Source organism: Coregonus clupeaformis, chromosome 10 (genome assembly GCF_020615455.1).
Source record: "Coregonus clupeaformis isolate EN_2021a chromosome 10, ASM2061545v1, whole genome shotgun sequence".
In the NCBI taxonomy this organism is placed as follows: domain Eukaryota; kingdom Metazoa; phylum Chordata; class Actinopteri; order Salmoniformes; family Salmonidae; genus Coregonus; species Coregonus clupeaformis.
The window spans coordinates 6,723,020-6,740,519 of NC_059201.1; the positions used below are offsets into that span (position 1 = coordinate 6,723,020).

General features: G+C 46.5%; 1 protein-coding gene across 4 annotated transcripts in view; it reads right to left on the minus strand.

The window, feature by feature from the left end:
- The window catches only part of LOC121574806 (mitogen-activated protein kinase kinase kinase 12-like), an 86,119-nt gene that overhangs the window by 19,461 nt on the left and 49,158 nt on the right, over positions 1 to 17,500 (minus strand). For all 4 annotated transcript variants that reach the window (XM_045222833.1, XM_045222834.1, XM_045222835.1 and 1 more), the window contains exons 3-7: positions 14,276 to 14,459; positions 13,510 to 13,701; positions 9,533 to 9,691; positions 6,562 to 6,720; positions 5,453 to 5,561 (exon numbers count right to left, since the gene is read on the minus strand). In XM_045222833.1, the coding sequence (XP_045078768.1) occupies positions 5,453 to 5,561; positions 6,562 to 6,720; positions 9,533 to 9,691; positions 13,510 to 13,701; positions 14,276 to 14,459 (803 nt within the window). The remainder of the gene's footprint in view (positions 1 to 5,452; positions 5,562 to 6,561; positions 6,721 to 9,532; positions 9,692 to 13,509; positions 13,702 to 14,275; positions 14,460 to 17,500) is intronic.

Here is a 17,500-nt window from a genome sequence, read left to right on the forward strand (position 1 = left end):
GGGATAGTCATGAACCAGGCATAGTCATAAACCAGGCATAGTCATAAAAAAGGCGTAGTCATAAACCAGGCGTAGTCATGAACCAGGGATAGTCATAAACCAGGCATAGTCATAAACCAGGCATAGTCATAAACCAGGTGTTGTCATAAACCAGGCGTAGTCATAAACCAGGCATAGTCATAAACCAGGGATTGTCATAAACCAGGGATAGTCATTAACCAGGCATAGTCATAAACCAGGGATAATCATAATCCTGGCGTAGTCATAAACCAGGTGTAGTCATAAACCAGGCGTAGTCATAAACCAGGCATAGTCATAAACCAGGCGTAGTCATAAACCAGGGATAGTCATAAACCAGGGATAGTCATAAACCAGGCATAGTCATAAACCAGGCATAGTCATAAAAAAGGCGTAGTCATAAACCAGGCGTAGTCATAAACCAGGCGTAGTCATAACCAGGGATAGTCATAAACCAGGCGTAGTCATTAAAAAGGCGTAGTCATAAACCACGCATAGTCATAAACCAGGGATAGTCATAAACCAGGTATAGTCATAAACCAGGGATAGTCATAAACCAGGCATAGTCATAAACCAGGGATAGTCATAAACCAGGCATAGTCATAAACCAGGCATAGTCATAAACCAGGCGTAGTCATAAACCAGGCGTAGTCATAAACCATGGATAGTCATAAACCAGGGATAGTCATAAACCAGGCATAGTCATAAACCAGGGATAGTCATAAACCAGGCGTAGTCATAAACCAGGCGTAGTCACAAACCAGGGATAATCATAAACCAGGCGTAGTCATAAACCAGGCATAGTCATAAACCAGGAATAGTCATAAACCAGGTGTAGTCATAAACCAGGCATAGTCATAAACCAGGCATAGTCATAAACCAGGCGTAGTCATAAACCAGGGATAGTCATTAACCAGGCATAGTCATAAACCAGGTGTTGTCATAAACCAGGCGTAGTCATAAACCAGGCATAGTCATAAACCAGGTGTAGTCATAAACCAGGAATAGTCATAAACCAGGCAAAGTCATAAACCAGGCGTAGTCATAAACCAGGGATAGTCATAAACCAGGGATAGTCATTAACCAGGCGTAGTCATAAACAAGGAATAGTCATAAACCAGGTGTAGTCATAAACCAGGCGTAGTCATAAACCAGGCATAGTCATAAACCAGGCATAGTCATAAACCAGGGATAGTCATAAACCAGGGATAGTCATAACCAGGGATAGTCATAAACCAGATGTAGTCATTAAAAAGGCGTAGTCATAAACCAGGCGTAGTCATAAACCAGGCATAGTCATAAACCAGGGATAGTCATTAACCAGGCATAGTCATGAACCAGGAATAGTCATAAACCAGGCGTAGTCATCAAAAAGGCGTAGTCATAAACCAGGCGTAGTCATAAACCAGGCGTAGTCATAAACCAGGGATAGTCATTAACCAGACATAGTCATGAACCAGGTGTAGTCATAAACCAGGCGTAGTCATAAACCAGGCGTAGTCATAAACCAGGCATAGTCATAAACCAGGGATAGTCATAAACCAGGCATAGTCATAAACCAGGCGTAGTCATAAACCAGGGATAGTCATAAACCAGGGATAGTCATTAACCAGTCATAGTCATGAACCAGGAATAGTCATAAACCAGGCATAGTCATTAACCAGGCATAGTCATGAACCAGGAATAGTCATAAACCAGGTGTAGTCATAAACCAGGCGTAGTAATAAACCAGGCATAGTCATAAACCAGGCATAGTCATAAACCAGGGATAGTCATAAACCAGGCGTAGTCATAAACCAGGCGTAGTCATAAACCAGGCGTAGTCATAAACCAGGCGTAGTCATAAACCAGGCATAATCATAAACCAGGGATAGTAATAAACCAGGGATAGTCATGAACCAGGGATAGTCATAAACCAGGCATAGTCATAAAAAAGGCGTAGTCATAAACCAGGCGTAGTCATAAACCAGGGATAGTCATAAACCAGGCATAGTCATAAACCAGGCATAGTCATAAACCAGGCGTTGTCATAAACCAGGCGTAGTCATAAACCAGGCATAGTCATAAACCAGGGATTGTCATAAACCAGGGATAGTCATAAACCAGGCGTAGTCATAAACCAGGGATAGTCATAAACCAGGCATAGTCATAAACCAGGCATAGTCATAAACCAGGCGTAGTCATAAACCAGGCGTAGTCATAAACCAGGGATAGTCATAAACCAGGGATAGTCATAAACCAGGCATAGTCATAAACCAGGGATAGTCATAAACCAGGCGTAGTTATAAACAAGGCGTAGTCACAAACCAGGGATAATCATAAACCAGGCGTAGTCATAAACCAGGCATAGTCATAAACCAGGCATAGTCATAAACCAGGCGTAGTCATAAACCAGGCATAGTCATAAACCAGGCATAGTCATAAACCAGGCGTAGTCATAAACCAGGGATAGTCATTAACCAGGCATAGTCATAAACCAGGTGTTGTCATAAACCAGGCGTAGTCATAAACCAGGCGTAGTCATAAACCAGGCATAGTCATAAACCAGGTGTAGTCATAAACCAGGAATAGTCATAAACCAGGCAAAGTCATAAACCAGGCATAGTCATAAACCAGGGATAGTCATAAACCAGGGATAGTCATAAACCAGGCATAGTCATGAACCAGGGATAGTCATAAACCAGGCGTAGTCATAAACCAGGCGTAGTCATAAACCAGGCATAGTCATAAACCAGGCATAGTCATAAACCAGGGATATTCATAAACCAGGGATAGTCATAACCAGGGATAGTCCTAAACCAGGCGTAGTCATAAAAAAGGCGTAGTCATAAACCAGGCGTAGTCATAAACCAGGAATAGTCATAAACCAGGGATAGTCATAAACCAGGCATAGTCATAAACCAGGCGTAGTCATAAACCAGGTGTAGTCATAAACCAGGCGTAGTTATAAACCAGGCGTAGTCATAAACCAGGGATAGTCATTAACCAGACATAGTCACGAACCAGGATAATCATAAACCAGGCGTAGTCATTAACCAGGCGTAGTCATGAACCGGGAATAGTCATAAACCAGGTGTAGTCATAAACCAGGAATAGTCATAAACCAGGTGTAGTCATAAACCAGGCATAGTCATAAACCAGGCATAGTCATAAACCAGGCATAGTTATAAACCAGGCGTAGTCACAAACCAGGCGATAATCATGAACCAGGGTAGCCATAAACCAGGCGTAATCATAAACCAGGGATAGTAATAAACCAGGGATAGTCATGAACCAGGGCATAGTCATAAACCAGGGATAGTCATAAACCAGGCGTAGTCATAAACCAGGCGTAGTCACAAACCAGGGAAAATCATAAACCAGGCGTAGTCATAAACCAGGCATAGTCATAAACCAGGTGTAGTCATAAACCAGGCGTAGTCATAAAACCAGGCGTAGTCATAAACCAGGGCATAGTCATAAACCAGGGATAGTCATAAACCAGGCATAATCATAAACCAGGCATAGTCATAAACCAGGCGTAGTCATAAACCAGGCGTAGTCACAAACCAGGGATAATCATAAACCTGGCGTAGTCATAAACCAGGAATAGTCATAAACCAGACATAGTCATAAACCAGACATAGTCATAAACCAGGGATAGTCATAAACCAGGCTTAGTCATAAACCAGGCGTAGTCACAAACCAGGGATAGTCATAAACCAGGGATAGTCATAAACCAGGCATAGTCATAAACCAGGCGTAGTCATAAACCAGGTGTAGTCATAAACCAGGCGTAGTTATAAACCAGGCGTTGTCATAAACCAGGCATAGTCATAAACCAGGCATAGTCACAAACCAGGGATAATCATAAACCAGGCGTAGTCATAAACCAGGCGTAGTCATAAACCAGGGATAGTCATAAACCAGGCGTAGTCATAAACCAGGAATAGTCATAAACCAGGTGTAGTCATAAACCAGGCATAGTCATAAACCAGGCATAGTCATAAACCAGGCATAGTTATAAACCAGGCGTAGTCACAAACCAGGGATAATCATGAACCAGGGATAACCATAATCCTGGCATAGTCATAAACCAGGGATAGTAATAAACCAGGGATAGTCATAAACCAGGCATAGTCATAAACCAGGGATAGTCATAAACCAGGCGTAGTTATAAACCAGGCGTAGTCACAAACCAGGGATAATCATAAACCTGGCGTAGTCATAAACCAGGAATAGTCATAAACCAGGTGTAGTCATAAACCAGGCGTAGTCATAAAAAAGGCGTAGTCATAAACCAGGCATAGTCATAAACCAGGCATAGTCATAAACCAGGCATAATCATAAACCAGGCATAGTCATAAACCAGGCGTAGTCATAAACCAGGCGTAGTCACAAACCAGGGATAATCATAAACCTGGCGTAGTCATAAACCAGGAATAGTCATAAACCAGACATAGTCATAAACCAGGCATAGTCATAAACCAGGGATAGTCATAAACCAGGCTTAGTCATAAACCAGGCGTAGTTATAAACCAGGCGTAGTCACAAACCAGGGATAGTCATAAACCAGGGATAGTCATAAACCAGGGATAGTCATAAACCAGGGATAGTCATTGCGCGTCTTGCAAGACGCATGCTTCTCTCTGCGATTTGATTGGCGGCTTGCTGTAATAATCTGAAAGAAGGTGTTTTGTTTTCCTCAGTCAGTTGAATACGCTGCTTACTTCATAGAACCGTGGTCACGTTAATAACCTTTAGCGACTGAACTATTACCAACTATGACCCCATCCCTGAAAGCTTAGACTCAGGATCACGTACCTGTCTTCTGTTTCCACCTACAACACAAGCTGTGCAGGACTCGTTAGTAGGGAGAGTGAGGAATCTGCATGGAATAACTGAGGGAAATGAATTGATTGTCCACAAACGATCATACATAAGATTGTTTGATGATCATCCCTGATGTTTTTCTCAACTTTTCAATACCTTTCTGATGCATTTCAATCACTCCACAGCATACTTCCTTCCATCAGATTGAATTTTGACATGACCTGATTTGACAAATCTTGTGCTATAACTTTTATTGAGATAATAGCAAAAAGGTCAGATTCTAAAGATTCATCAAATTATTTTCCACATTTGTTTCTGATACCCCCCAAGTGTCCTAAAACAGAGAATCAGAGAATTAAATAGCTTGATGGTCCATGTTAATAGTATCTTAAATATCATGTATGAATCTGTTTAATTTCATGTTTGAATCAATTTGACTTTGTCCTCCAACCCTTATGCCTCGCCAGTGATTTTGTTTTACAATCTAAATATTAGTGACTACCACTGTCATAAATGTTTATAACTCTAAAATGAAAGTTTAATTTCAAGATGGCTGTCCTGTAGTCATGTTGCCAGCATGCCAATGTCCATTCTAGTGTTCTATTTACTTATGTGACTGTACCTGAGATTTGAAGTAGGTCTCCTGTGGGGTAGACAGCAGGTCCGCTGAGGCGATATCCAGGTGCAGTAGGATCTGTCTGAATGAAGGTCTGTTCCTGGGCTTACTGCTCCTGGAGGCAGAGACACACATATCTTTAAATACAACTACAATGTACATGTACAACATCTACATCTCCTGATTTCTTAACTCCTCCTCTATTCGGTGGACATGTTCATGCCCCGTCCTCCACCCCCATGTTCATGCCCTGTCCTCCACCCCCATGTTCATGCCCTGTCCTCCACCCCCATGTTCATGCCCTGTCCTCCACCCCCATGTTCATGCCCTGTCCTCCACCCCCATGTTCATGCCCCGTCCTCCACCCCCATGTTCATGCCCTGTCCTCCACCCCCATGTTCATGCCCTGTCCTCCACCCCCATGTTCATGCCCTGTCCTCCACCCCTTCTTTTATGCCCTATCCTCTTCTTTCATCTCTTCCCCTCCCTCCCTCTCTCTCCCCTCTCCCCTCCCTCCCTCTCTCTCCCATTCCCCTCCCTCTCTCTCTCTCCCATTCCCCTCCCTCCCTCCCTCCCTCCCCCTCCCTCCCTCTCTCTCCCATTTCCCCTCCCTCCCTCTCTCTCCCATTCCCCTCCCTCCCTCCCTCTCCCATTCCCCTCCCTCCCTCTCTCTCCCATTCCCCTCCCTCCCACTCCCATTCCCCTCCCTCCCTCTCTCTCCCATTCCCCTCCCTCCCTCCCTCTCCCATTCCCCTCCCTCCCTCCCTCTCCCATTCCCCTCCCTCCCACTCCCATTCCCCTCCCTCCCTCTCTCCCATTCCCCTCCCTCCCTCTCTCTCCCATTCCCCTCCCTCACTCTCTCTCCCATTCCCCCCTCCCTCTCTCTCCCATTCCCCTCCCTCACTCTCTCTCCCATTCCCCATCCCTCCCTCCCACTCCCATTCCCCTCCCTCCCTCTCTCTCCCATTCCCCTCCCTCCCTCCCACTCCCATTCCCCCCCCTCCCTCTCCCTCCCTCTCTCTCCCATTCCCCTCCCTCCCTCCCTCTCCCATTCCCCTCCCTCCCTCCTCTCCCATTCCCCTCCCTCCCTCTCTCTCCCATTCCCTCCGTCTCACCAGCACTGTCTCAGCAGTATTTTGAAGCCGTCTGGGCAGCTCTCTGGGACAGGTAGGTTCAGGCTGTTGTTTCCCACCCCCCAGATGATGGCCGAAGAGTCCACGTCTTTATATGGCACCTCTCCGGTCAACATCTCCCACAGCACCACACCAAACGACCTGCAGAGAGAGAGAGAGGGGGGAGATCCCATGAGTCCATACTACTCTTTTAAAATGAACACGTCTGTACAATAAAGATGGGTGTTCAGGAGCCACTCTGAAAAACAACATCAACACATCAGCATCTTCTATGTTATAGCCTCTTCTGTGTACCCTACTACCCCTGTTGCTTACAACGGTGTTTTCCTGATAATACAAAAACAAGGCTGTGTAGGCTACATGTTTGTGCGCTGTAAAAGGGGCCAGTCAGTCAGTGTGTGTTTTATGTGTGTACTGGGCTCCCATGTGCCAGGGTGGCACAAGGCCAGTGTGTGGCTCTGCCCCTGCCGTCGGGTAGAGGCTGAGGAGAACACACACACACACACACACACACACACACACACACACACACACACACACACACACACACACACACACACACACACACACACACACACACACACACACACACACACACACACACACACACACACACACACACACACACACACACACACAGGCTGGGGGATAAGGAAGGTCTCATCCCAGGGGAGTAACTATGGAAAGGTTGTTGTTGATGGCACCTTGGATCTGGATCACCATGGCGACTCTGGTGTGCACCAATAGCATCGTGTGGGAGGGAGAAAGCACCAATAGCATCGTGTGGGAGGGAGAAAGCACCAATAGCATCGTGTGGGAGGGAGAAAGCACCAATAGCATCGTGTGGGAGGGAGAAAGCACCAATAGCATTGTGTGGGAGGGCGAGAGTAATGTTGTGTTTATGTGATTATTTTTAGCTTCTGTCTCTGGCCCCTTGTTTATTATCGCTGAAAATCTACAGAATGGGTAGTTTATCTCTAGTTCTATAGAACAGGCACAGAAATATAATGTATTGTGTGTTAGCGTCAGTGGAGGCTGCTGAGGGGAGGACGGCTCCTAATAGTGGCTGGAACAGAGCGAATGGAATGGCATCAAACCATGTGTTTGATCTATTTGATACCATTCCACCAATTCCGCTCCAGCCATTACCACGAGCCCTTCCTCCCCAATTAAGGTGTCATCAACCTCCTGTGGTTAGAGTAGTACCCTTAATAAATAGCTATTTATTGCCTTTTTATACGATGAGTAATACTAGGACAGGATCATTCTCTGTCCTCTTATGTTATTAAAGACAAGGAGAACTCTGTCCTCTTATGTTATTAAAGACAAGGATCATTCTCTGTCCTCTTATGTTATTAAAGACAAGGATCATTCTCTGTCCTCTTATGTTATTAAAGACAAGGATCATTCTCTGTCCTCTTATGTTATTAAAGACAAGGATCATTCTCTGTCCTCTTATGTTATTAAAGACAAGGAGAACTCTGTCCTCTTATGTTATTAAAGACAAGGAGCACTCTGTCCTCTTATGTTATTAAAGACAAGGAGAACTCTGTCCTCTTATGTTATTAAAGACAAGGAGAACTCTGTCCTCTTATGTTATTAAAGACAAGGAGCATTCTCTGTCCTGTTATGTTATTAAAGACAAGGAGCATTCTCTGTCTTGTTATGTTATTAAAGACAAGGAGCATTCTCTGTCTTGTTATGTTATTAAAGACAAGGAGCATTCTCTGTCTTGTTATGTTATTAAAGACAAGGAGCATTCTCTGTCTTGTTATGTTATTAAAGACAAGGAGCATTCTCTCTCTTGTTATGTTATTAAAGACAAGGAGCATTCTCTGTCTTGTTATGTTATTCTTGAAGAAACCATTTTATTTTCTCTACACCCAATCTTATTTTAGATTTCTCCAGAGTAGTAAGGTAAAGGGAGAGAGTCTAACCTTGCTGTCTCACTGCCACAGTCTTTGTCACAATGCCTCTATGCAATGGTTCCAAGGAACACTCTCTTTAAATGGATTTAGTAAAAATAACTCCTCATTCTCTGAACATTTTACAGACCCAATGTTCTTTTAGATTTAGTCTGGCCCAACTGTCAGAGCATGTTAAGGCAGACCAGACTGAGCAAACAACACACCTCAAATCATCCTTTCTCTCAGAATAGACAGCGATAAGGGCAGGAGATAATGTTGACCCGTTTCAGAGATAGATACAGATACATACGGTCTACATTCTTGTGATTTTTCACACATCAACAGTTGTACCTTTTTGTTCATGTGTCAGACTTGAGCCTATTTGATCCGGCCCGCGGGTGGTTTTGAGAGAAATTAGAAAAACCTAATTCGAAACTGTAGAAATGATCATGGACCTACATTTATATTGTTGAATGCACTGATTGTAAGTCCTCCTAAACTAGAGTGTCTGCCAAATGACTTTCAGTTAAAATGCGTGGAAATCAGACTCTACCATTCGACTCTCTGAGAAATCACACTCTCATCTTTCAGTAGCGTAGGATCAGTGAAATCAGACTCCCCTCTCCATATCCAGTCTAGTGGGCTTTAGGCCCAAGGCCAGGCCACAGGCTTTAGAAAGGATATTTCAGCCTCTCCAGAGCACAAGAGCATCTGGCAAATCAATAATTGAATTAGCCAGCATTCCTCTCTTAGGAGAGGGAGGGAGGGAGGGAAGGAGGGGGAGAGAGAGAGAGAGAGAGAGAGAGAGAGAGAGAGAGAGAGAGAGAGAGAGAGAGACGGAAATGGAAACAGAAAGGGAGGGTGGTCTCAAGGCACTCTGGATAAGAGCGTCTGCTAAAATTACCAAAATTATACTTAAATGATTTGGAAAGATTTGATATTATTTAACCTTTTTTTTTAACTGGTCTCTTTTTCAGATGGGTTGATATCAAAATAAATTATGCTATAAAGCATGAAGGAAAAAGTAAGAAGGTGTTTTCTCTTACCAGATGTCGACCTTCTCTGAGACAGGTTCGTTCCTGATGACCTCCGGGGCCATCCAGGCCACCGTACCGGCGAAGGACATCTTGGTGCTCTTATCACTCATCTCCTTAGACGTCCCGAAGTCAGAGATCTTCACCGCGTCATCGTAGGTGATCAACATACTGGAGTAGAATATACAGGCACAGTCAGGGGAAGGTACGGTAGCCACACAGAGAGACAGTCAGGGGAAGGTACAGTAGCCACACAGAGAGACAGTCAGGGGAAGGTACGGTAGCCACACAGAGAGACACAGTCAGGTGAAGGTACAGTAGCCACACAGAGAGACACAGTCAGGGGAAGGTACAGTAGCCACACAGAGAGACAGTCAGGGGAAGGTACAGTAGCCACACAGAGAGACACAGTCAGGGGAAGGTACGGTAGCCACACAGAGAGACACAGTCAGGGGAAGGTACAGTAGCCACACAGAGAGACAGTCAGGGGAAGGTACAGTAGCCACACAGAGACACAGTCAGGGGAAGGTACAGTAGCCACACAGAGAGACACAGTCAGGGGAAGGTACAGTAGCCACACAGAGAGACAGTCAGGGGAAGGTACAGTAGCCACACAGAGAGACAGTCAGGGGAAGGTACGGTAGCCACACAGAGACACAGTCAGGGGAAGGTTTGGTAGCCACACAGAGAGACACAGTCAGGGGAAGGTACAGTAGCCACACAGAGAGACAGTCAGGGGAAGGTACAGTAGCCACACAGAGAGACAGTCAGGGGAAGGTACAGTAGCCACACAGAGAGACAGTCAGGGGAAGGTACAGTAGCCACACAGAGAGACAGTCAGGGGAAGGTACAGTAGCCACACAGAGAGACAGTCAGGGGAAGGTACAGTAGCCACACAGAGAGACACAGTCAGGGGAAGGTACAGTAGCCACACAGAGAGACAGTCAGGGGAAGGTACGGTAGCCACACAGAGAGACAGTCAGGGGAAGGTACAGTAGCCACACAGAGAGACAGTCAGGAGAAGAGAAGGTACAGTAGCCACACAGAGAGACAGTCAGGGGAAGGTACAGTAGCCACACAGAGAGACAGTCAGGGGAAGGTACAGTAGCCACACAGAGAGACACAGTCAGGGGAAGGTACAGTAGCCACACAGAGAGACAGTCAGGGGAAGGTACAGTAGCCACACAGAGAGACAGTCAGGGGAAGGTACAGTAGCCACACAGAGAGACAGTCAGGAGAAGAGAAGGTACAGTAGCCACACAGAGAGACAGTCAGGGGAAGGTACAGTAGCCACACAGAGAGACAGTCAGGGGAAGGTACAGTAGCCACACAGAGAGACAGTCAGGGGAAGGTACAGTAGCCACACAGAGACACAGTCAGGGGAAGGTACAGTAGCCACACAGAGACACAGTCAGGGGAAGGTACAGTAGCCACACAGAGAGACAGTCAGGGGAAGGTACAGTAGCCACACAGAGAGACACGTCAGGGGAAGGTACAGTAGCCACACAGAGAGACATTCAGGGGAAGGTACAGTAGCCACACAGAGAGACAGTCAGGGGAAGGTACAGTAGCCACACAGAGAGACAGTCAGGGGAAGGTACAGTAGCCACACAGAGAGACATTCAGGGGAAGGTACGGTAGCCACACAGAGAGACAGTCAGGGGAAGGTACAGTAGCCACACAGAGAGACAGTCAGGGGAAGGTACAGTAGCCACACAGAGACACAGTCAGGGGAAGGTACGGTAGCCACACAGAGAGACAGTCAGGGGAAGGTACAGTAGCCACACAGAGAGACACAGTCAGGGGAAGGTATACAGTAGCCACACAAAGAGACAGTCAGGAGAAGAGAAGGTACAGTAGCCACACAGAGAGACAGTCAGGGGAAGGTACAGTAGCCACACAGAGAGACAGTCAGGGGAAGGTACAGTAGCCACACAGAGAGACAGTCAGGGGAAGGTACAGTAGCCACACAGAGAGACAGTCAGGGGAAGGTACGGTAGCCACACAGAGAGACACAGTCAGGGGAAGGTACAGTAGCCACACAGAGAGACAGTCAGGGGAAGGTACAGTAGCCACACAGAGAACAGTCAGGGGAAGGTACAGTAGCCACACAGAGAGACACAGTCAGGGGAAGGTACAGTAGCCACACAGAGAGACAGTCAGGGGAAGGTACAGTAGCCACACAGAGAGACACAGTCAGGGGAAGGTACAGTAGCCACACAGAGAGACAGTCAGGGGAAGGTACAGTAGCCACACAGAGAGACACAGTCAGGGGAAGGTACAGTAGCCACACAGAGAGACATTCAGGGGAAGGTACAGTAGCCACACAGAGAGACATTCAGGGGAAGGTACAGTAGCCACACAGAGAGACAGTCAGGGGAAGGTACAGTAGCCACACAGAGAGACAGTCAGGGGAAGGTACAGTAGCCACACAGAGAGACAGTCAGGGGAAGGTACAGTAGCCACACAGAGAGACAGTCAGGGGAAGGTACAGTAGCCACACAGAGAGACACAGTCAGGGGAAGGTACAGTAGCCACACAGAGAGACAGTCAGGGGAAGGTACAGTAGCCACACAGAGAGACACAGTCAGGGGAAGGTACAGTAGCCACACAGAGAGACACGTCAGGGGAAGGTACAGTAGCCACACAAAGAGACATTCAGGGGAAGGTACAGTAGCCACACAGAGAGACAGTCAGGGGAAGGTACAGTAGCCACACAGAGAGACAGTCAGGGGAAGGTACAGTAGCCACACAGAGAGACACAGTCAGGGGAAGGTACAGTAGCCACACAGAGAGACACAGTCAGGGGAAGGTACAGTAGCCACACAGAGAGACAGTCAGGGGAAGGTACAGTAGCCACACAGAGAGACAGTCAGGAGGAGAAGGTACAGTAGCCACACAGAGAGACACAGTCAGGGGAGAAGGTACAGTAGCCACACAGAGAGACAGTCAGGGGAAGGTACAGTAGCCACACAGAGAGACAGTCAGGGGAAGGTACAGTAGCCACACAGAGAGACAGTCAGGGGAAGGTACAGTAGCCACACAGAGAGACATTCAGGGGAAGGTACAGTAGCCACACAGAGAGACAGTCAGGGGAAGGTACAGTAGCCACACAGAGAGACAGTCAGGAGAAGAGAAGGTACAGTAGCCACACAGAGAGACAGTCAGGAGAAGGTACAGTAGCCACACAGAGAGACAGTCAGGAGAAGAGAAGGTACAGTAGCCACACAGAGAGACAGTCAGGAGAAGAGAAGGTACAGTAGCCACACAGAGAGACACAGTCAGGGGAAGGTACGGTAGCCACACAGAGAGACACAGTCAGGGGAAGGTACAGTAGCCACACAGAGACACAGTCAGGGGAAGGTACAGTAGCCACACAGAGACACAGTCAGGGGAAGGTACAGTAGCCACACAGAGAGACAGTCAGGGGAAGGTACAGTAGCCACACAGAGAGACAGTCAGGGGAAGGTACAGTAGCCACACAGAGACACAGTCAGGGGAAGGTACAGTAGCCACACAGAGAGACAGTCAGGGGAAGGTACAGTAGCCACACAGAGAGACATTCAGGGGAAGGTACAGTAGCCACACAGAGAGACACAGTCAGGGGAAGGTACAGTAGCCACACAGAGAGACACAGTCAGGGGAAGGTACAGTAGCCACACAGAGAGACAGTCAGGGGAAGGTACGGTAGCCACACAGAGAGACACAGTCAGGGGAAGGTACGGTAGCCACAATTTCAGCTGTTCTAGGTTTCCCTAGAACTATTCAAACGACTCAAACAAGAATATGATATTGAGGTATGGTAACTTGAGAAACTAAATGTACGCTAAGTCGCTAACACCCCTAAAACATATCATCTTCAATGATATCTACTTAGTGTACAACAATATGTTTGGCATGACAATGAACACAACAGAGGTGTTGGCTCAAGCACATACGGATCTGCTACCAAGCTAAAGCATAGCTATCATGTAGGTAGGACTACTTACTTGGGCGACTTGAGGTCTCTGTGGATGATCTTGTGGAGGTGGAGGTAGTTCATGCCCCCAGCCATGCCCATGGCCCAGTCGATGAGCAGGGAGGGGGTGATCTTCCTACCTGTCCTCAGCACCTCGTACAGCTGGCCCTGGGCACAGTACTCCATCAGGATACAGTAGCACGGGGCCTGGGTGCAGATACCCCTGGATGGAGGAGAGGAGAGAGGGAGGAGAGGAGAGAGGGAGGAGAGGAGAGAGAGGGAGGAGAGGAGAGAGGGAGGAGAGAGGGAAGAGAGAGGAGAGGAGAGAGGAATTAGTAACATAGTACTCCATTAAGGTACAATAGCATGGGCCTGGGTATATTCTACTGTACTGTCTTCTAATGTATTATACTTTACTGTACGGTATTCTACTGTACTGTATTCTAATGTACTGTATTATACTGTATTATACTCTACTGTACTGTGTTCGACTGTATTCTACTGTACTGCAGTCTACTGCATTCTTTTGAATTATACTGTACTGTATTCTACTGTATTATACATGTTACATTACATTTTAGTCATTTAGCAGATGCTCTTATCCACAATGACTTACAGTTAGTACTCTACTGTACTGTATTCTACTGTATTATACTCTACTGTACTGTATTCTACTGTACAGTATTCTACTGTATTGTCTCTCTCTGTACTGTATTATACTGTACTGTATTTTACTGTACTGTATTATACTGTACTGTATTATACAAATACTGTATTCTACTGTACTGTATACTTACTTGAAGGTGATGATGTTGGGGTGTTTGAGTTTTCTCAGATGTCTGATGTCTGTCTCCTTAATGTCTCGGACCTTCTTCACAGCTACTTCCTGTCCGTGGAGTTTCCCCAGGAAGACTGCCCCCTGGGCCCCGCTCCCTACCCACTGCAGCTCAGAGATGTCTTCAAACGGCACCTCCCAGAGCTCTGGAGAGGAGGGAGAGAGAGGGCAAAAAGAGAGAGATCAGTGACATACAGAATCGCCAGACAAAAGGGGTCGGTACATCCTGTTCAAGAGTGAGTGAGTGAGTGAGAGAGTCAATGCTTTGAGAATGACAGTTATATACTGAACCAAAATACAAACGCAACATGCAAAGTGTTGGTCCCATGTTTCATGAGATGAAATAAAAGATCTGAAATTTTCCATACCCACAAAAAGCTTATTTCTCTAAAATTTGGTGCACACATTTGTTTAAATCCCTGTTAGTGAGCATTTCTGCTTTGCCAAGATAATCCATCCACCTGACAGGTGTGGCTTATCAAGAAGCTGATTAAACAGCATGATCATTACACAGGTGCACTTTGTGCTGTCGACAATAAAAGGCCACAGATGTCTCAAGTTTTGAGGGAGCGCGCAATTGGCATGCTGACTGCAGGAATGTCCAACAGAGCTGTTGCCAGGGAATTTAATGTTCATTTCTCTACCATAAGCTGCCTCCAACGTTGTTTTAGAGAATTTGGCAGTACATCCAACCAGTACATCCAACCGGCCTCACAACCGTAGACCACGTGTAACCACGCCAGCCTAGGACCTCCACATCTGGCTTCTTCACCTGCGGGATCGTCTGAGGAGGGGGAGGAGGTGTGCTGAGGAGTATTTCTGCCCACCCATATGCCCTCCCAGGCCCACCCATGGCGGTGCCCATGCCCAGTCATGTGAAAGCCATAGATTAGGGCCTAATGAATTTATTTTAATTGACTGATTTCCTTATATGAACTGTAACTCAGTAAAATCGTTGAAATTGTTGCATGTTGCGTTTATATTTTTGTTCAGTATAAAATATTTATAATATTGCTACATCTAGGATAGACACCATTCCTTGACAAATAGTATCCATCTTCTTTTAAATTATCGATAGAGTTTCAGTATAAGCCACGCATGAAAGAAAGACAATTACAACAAAAACAGAATATAAAAATCGTACTTCGTATGGCAACCATTTGGCAATCATTTATAGACTCCTAAAAGACTAATCAATCAAGGCAGATCATTAATCATTCATGGTGTCCTGGCTAATTTGACAAATGTATCTGAAAATTCCCCCGGTGCAGGAAGGGACCAGCACTAAAGCAGTACATTCTACATCCTGTATTAACCGTCTGTCTGTCTCCCCTCACCAGGCAGACTCCACATCCCCGACCCCATCACCCCCTTCCCACTCCACATCCCCGACCCCATCACCCCCCCCCTTCCAACTCCATATCCCCGACCCCATCACCACCCTCCCACTCTACATCCCCGACCCCATCACCCCCCTCCCACTCTCCATCCCGACCCCCATCACCCCCCTCCCACACCCCATCCCGACCTCCATCACCCCCCTCTCACTACCCATCCCCAACCCCCATCACCCCACTCCCTGAGGAATCCCCCCGCCCCCCTCCTCTGCTACCCTTCCATATTAGCCTCTCAAATCCCCCTCTTCCCTCTCCCCCTCCTTCCCTCCTCTCCTCCTCCTCTCCCCCTCCTTTCCTCCTCTCCTCCTCCTCCTTTCCTCCTCTCCTCCTCCTCCTCCTCTCCTTTCCTCCTCTCCTTTCCTCCTCTCCTCCTCCTCCTCCTCCTCCTCTCCTCTCCTCCTCTCATCCCTCCTCTCCTGTTCCCTCTTTCCACACCCCTCCAGAGTACAGGAGTCTTGTTACAGTGCCTTTGCCACAATGGCACTAAGCAGGATTTAGAGTGGAAAGCGTATTACCCAGAAGATTACAGTTTTCTGTCTGTGCGACAGTGTGTGTGTGTTTGGGGGTGAGGTGAGGTTCAAGTGTATTCACACACTCCAGGTGAGCTGGGCGGTGCAATGGGCGGTGCAATGGGCGGTGAACTGGGCGGTGCAATGGGCGGTGAACTGGGCGGTGAACTGGGCGGTGCAATGGGCGGTGAACTGGGCGGTGAACTGGGCGGTGAACTGGTTGTTGAACTGGGCGGTGAACTGGGCGGTGAACTGGGCGGTGAGCTGGGCGGTGAACTGGGTGGTGAACATAGCGGTGTGGTATGTTTTTAGATTTTTGAATCTGCAATCCTTATAATGCATGTGTGCTATTGATTGAAAACATTTGGACACTTTTAGAACATAAAGGATGTTAGAATCCCTGGCGTCTGTCTTCTTTGAACTAGATAAACGGAACAATTTAGATCACTAAACCTTGTGTTGTTACAGCAGATCCCCTACAGTTCTTTGGAATTGAGATCCAATGGAAACAGTCCAATACTACTACAGGCTGTGTCAAATGCCACCCTGTTCTCTATTTAGTGCACTGCTTTTGACCAGGGACCATAGAGGGAATGAGGTATCATTTGGGACCCACCCTCTGTCTGCAGCTGTACAATGTCCCATCTTATCAAAACAGCCCTTCCCTGCCACAAAGGGGCATTATGATAGTCACATCTATTGCTCCTGTTCTCTTCTGGATTCAAAAGGGGAACATTCTGTACTGAATGCAAGGAGATGGGGAGGGCGAGAGAGAGAGAGAGAGAGGAGATTGGCGTACATAAAAGCTTCGAAAGGGGCATTTTTCCTTTTAATATCCCCATCCCTTTGCTCTGCCTGGCAGTCCCTCCAGCCTATCTATCTATCTATCTATCTATCTATCTATCTATCTATCTATCTATCTATCTATCTATCTATCTATCTATCTATCTATCTATCTATCTATCTATCTATCTATCTATCTATCTATCTATCTATCTATCTATCTATCTATCTATCTATCTATCTACAGTGCATTTGGAAAGTATTCAAATTATTTTTTCCCCTCATCAATCTACACACAATACCCCATAATGACAAAGCAAAAACAGGTTTTTAGAAATTGTTACAAATGTATACAAAAAATGTAATGGAAATATCACATTTACGTAAGTATTCAGACCCTTTACTCAGTACTTTGTTGAAGCACCTTTGGCAGTGATTACAGCCTTGAGTCTTCTTAGGTATGACGCTACAAGCTTGGCACACCTGTATTTGGGGAGT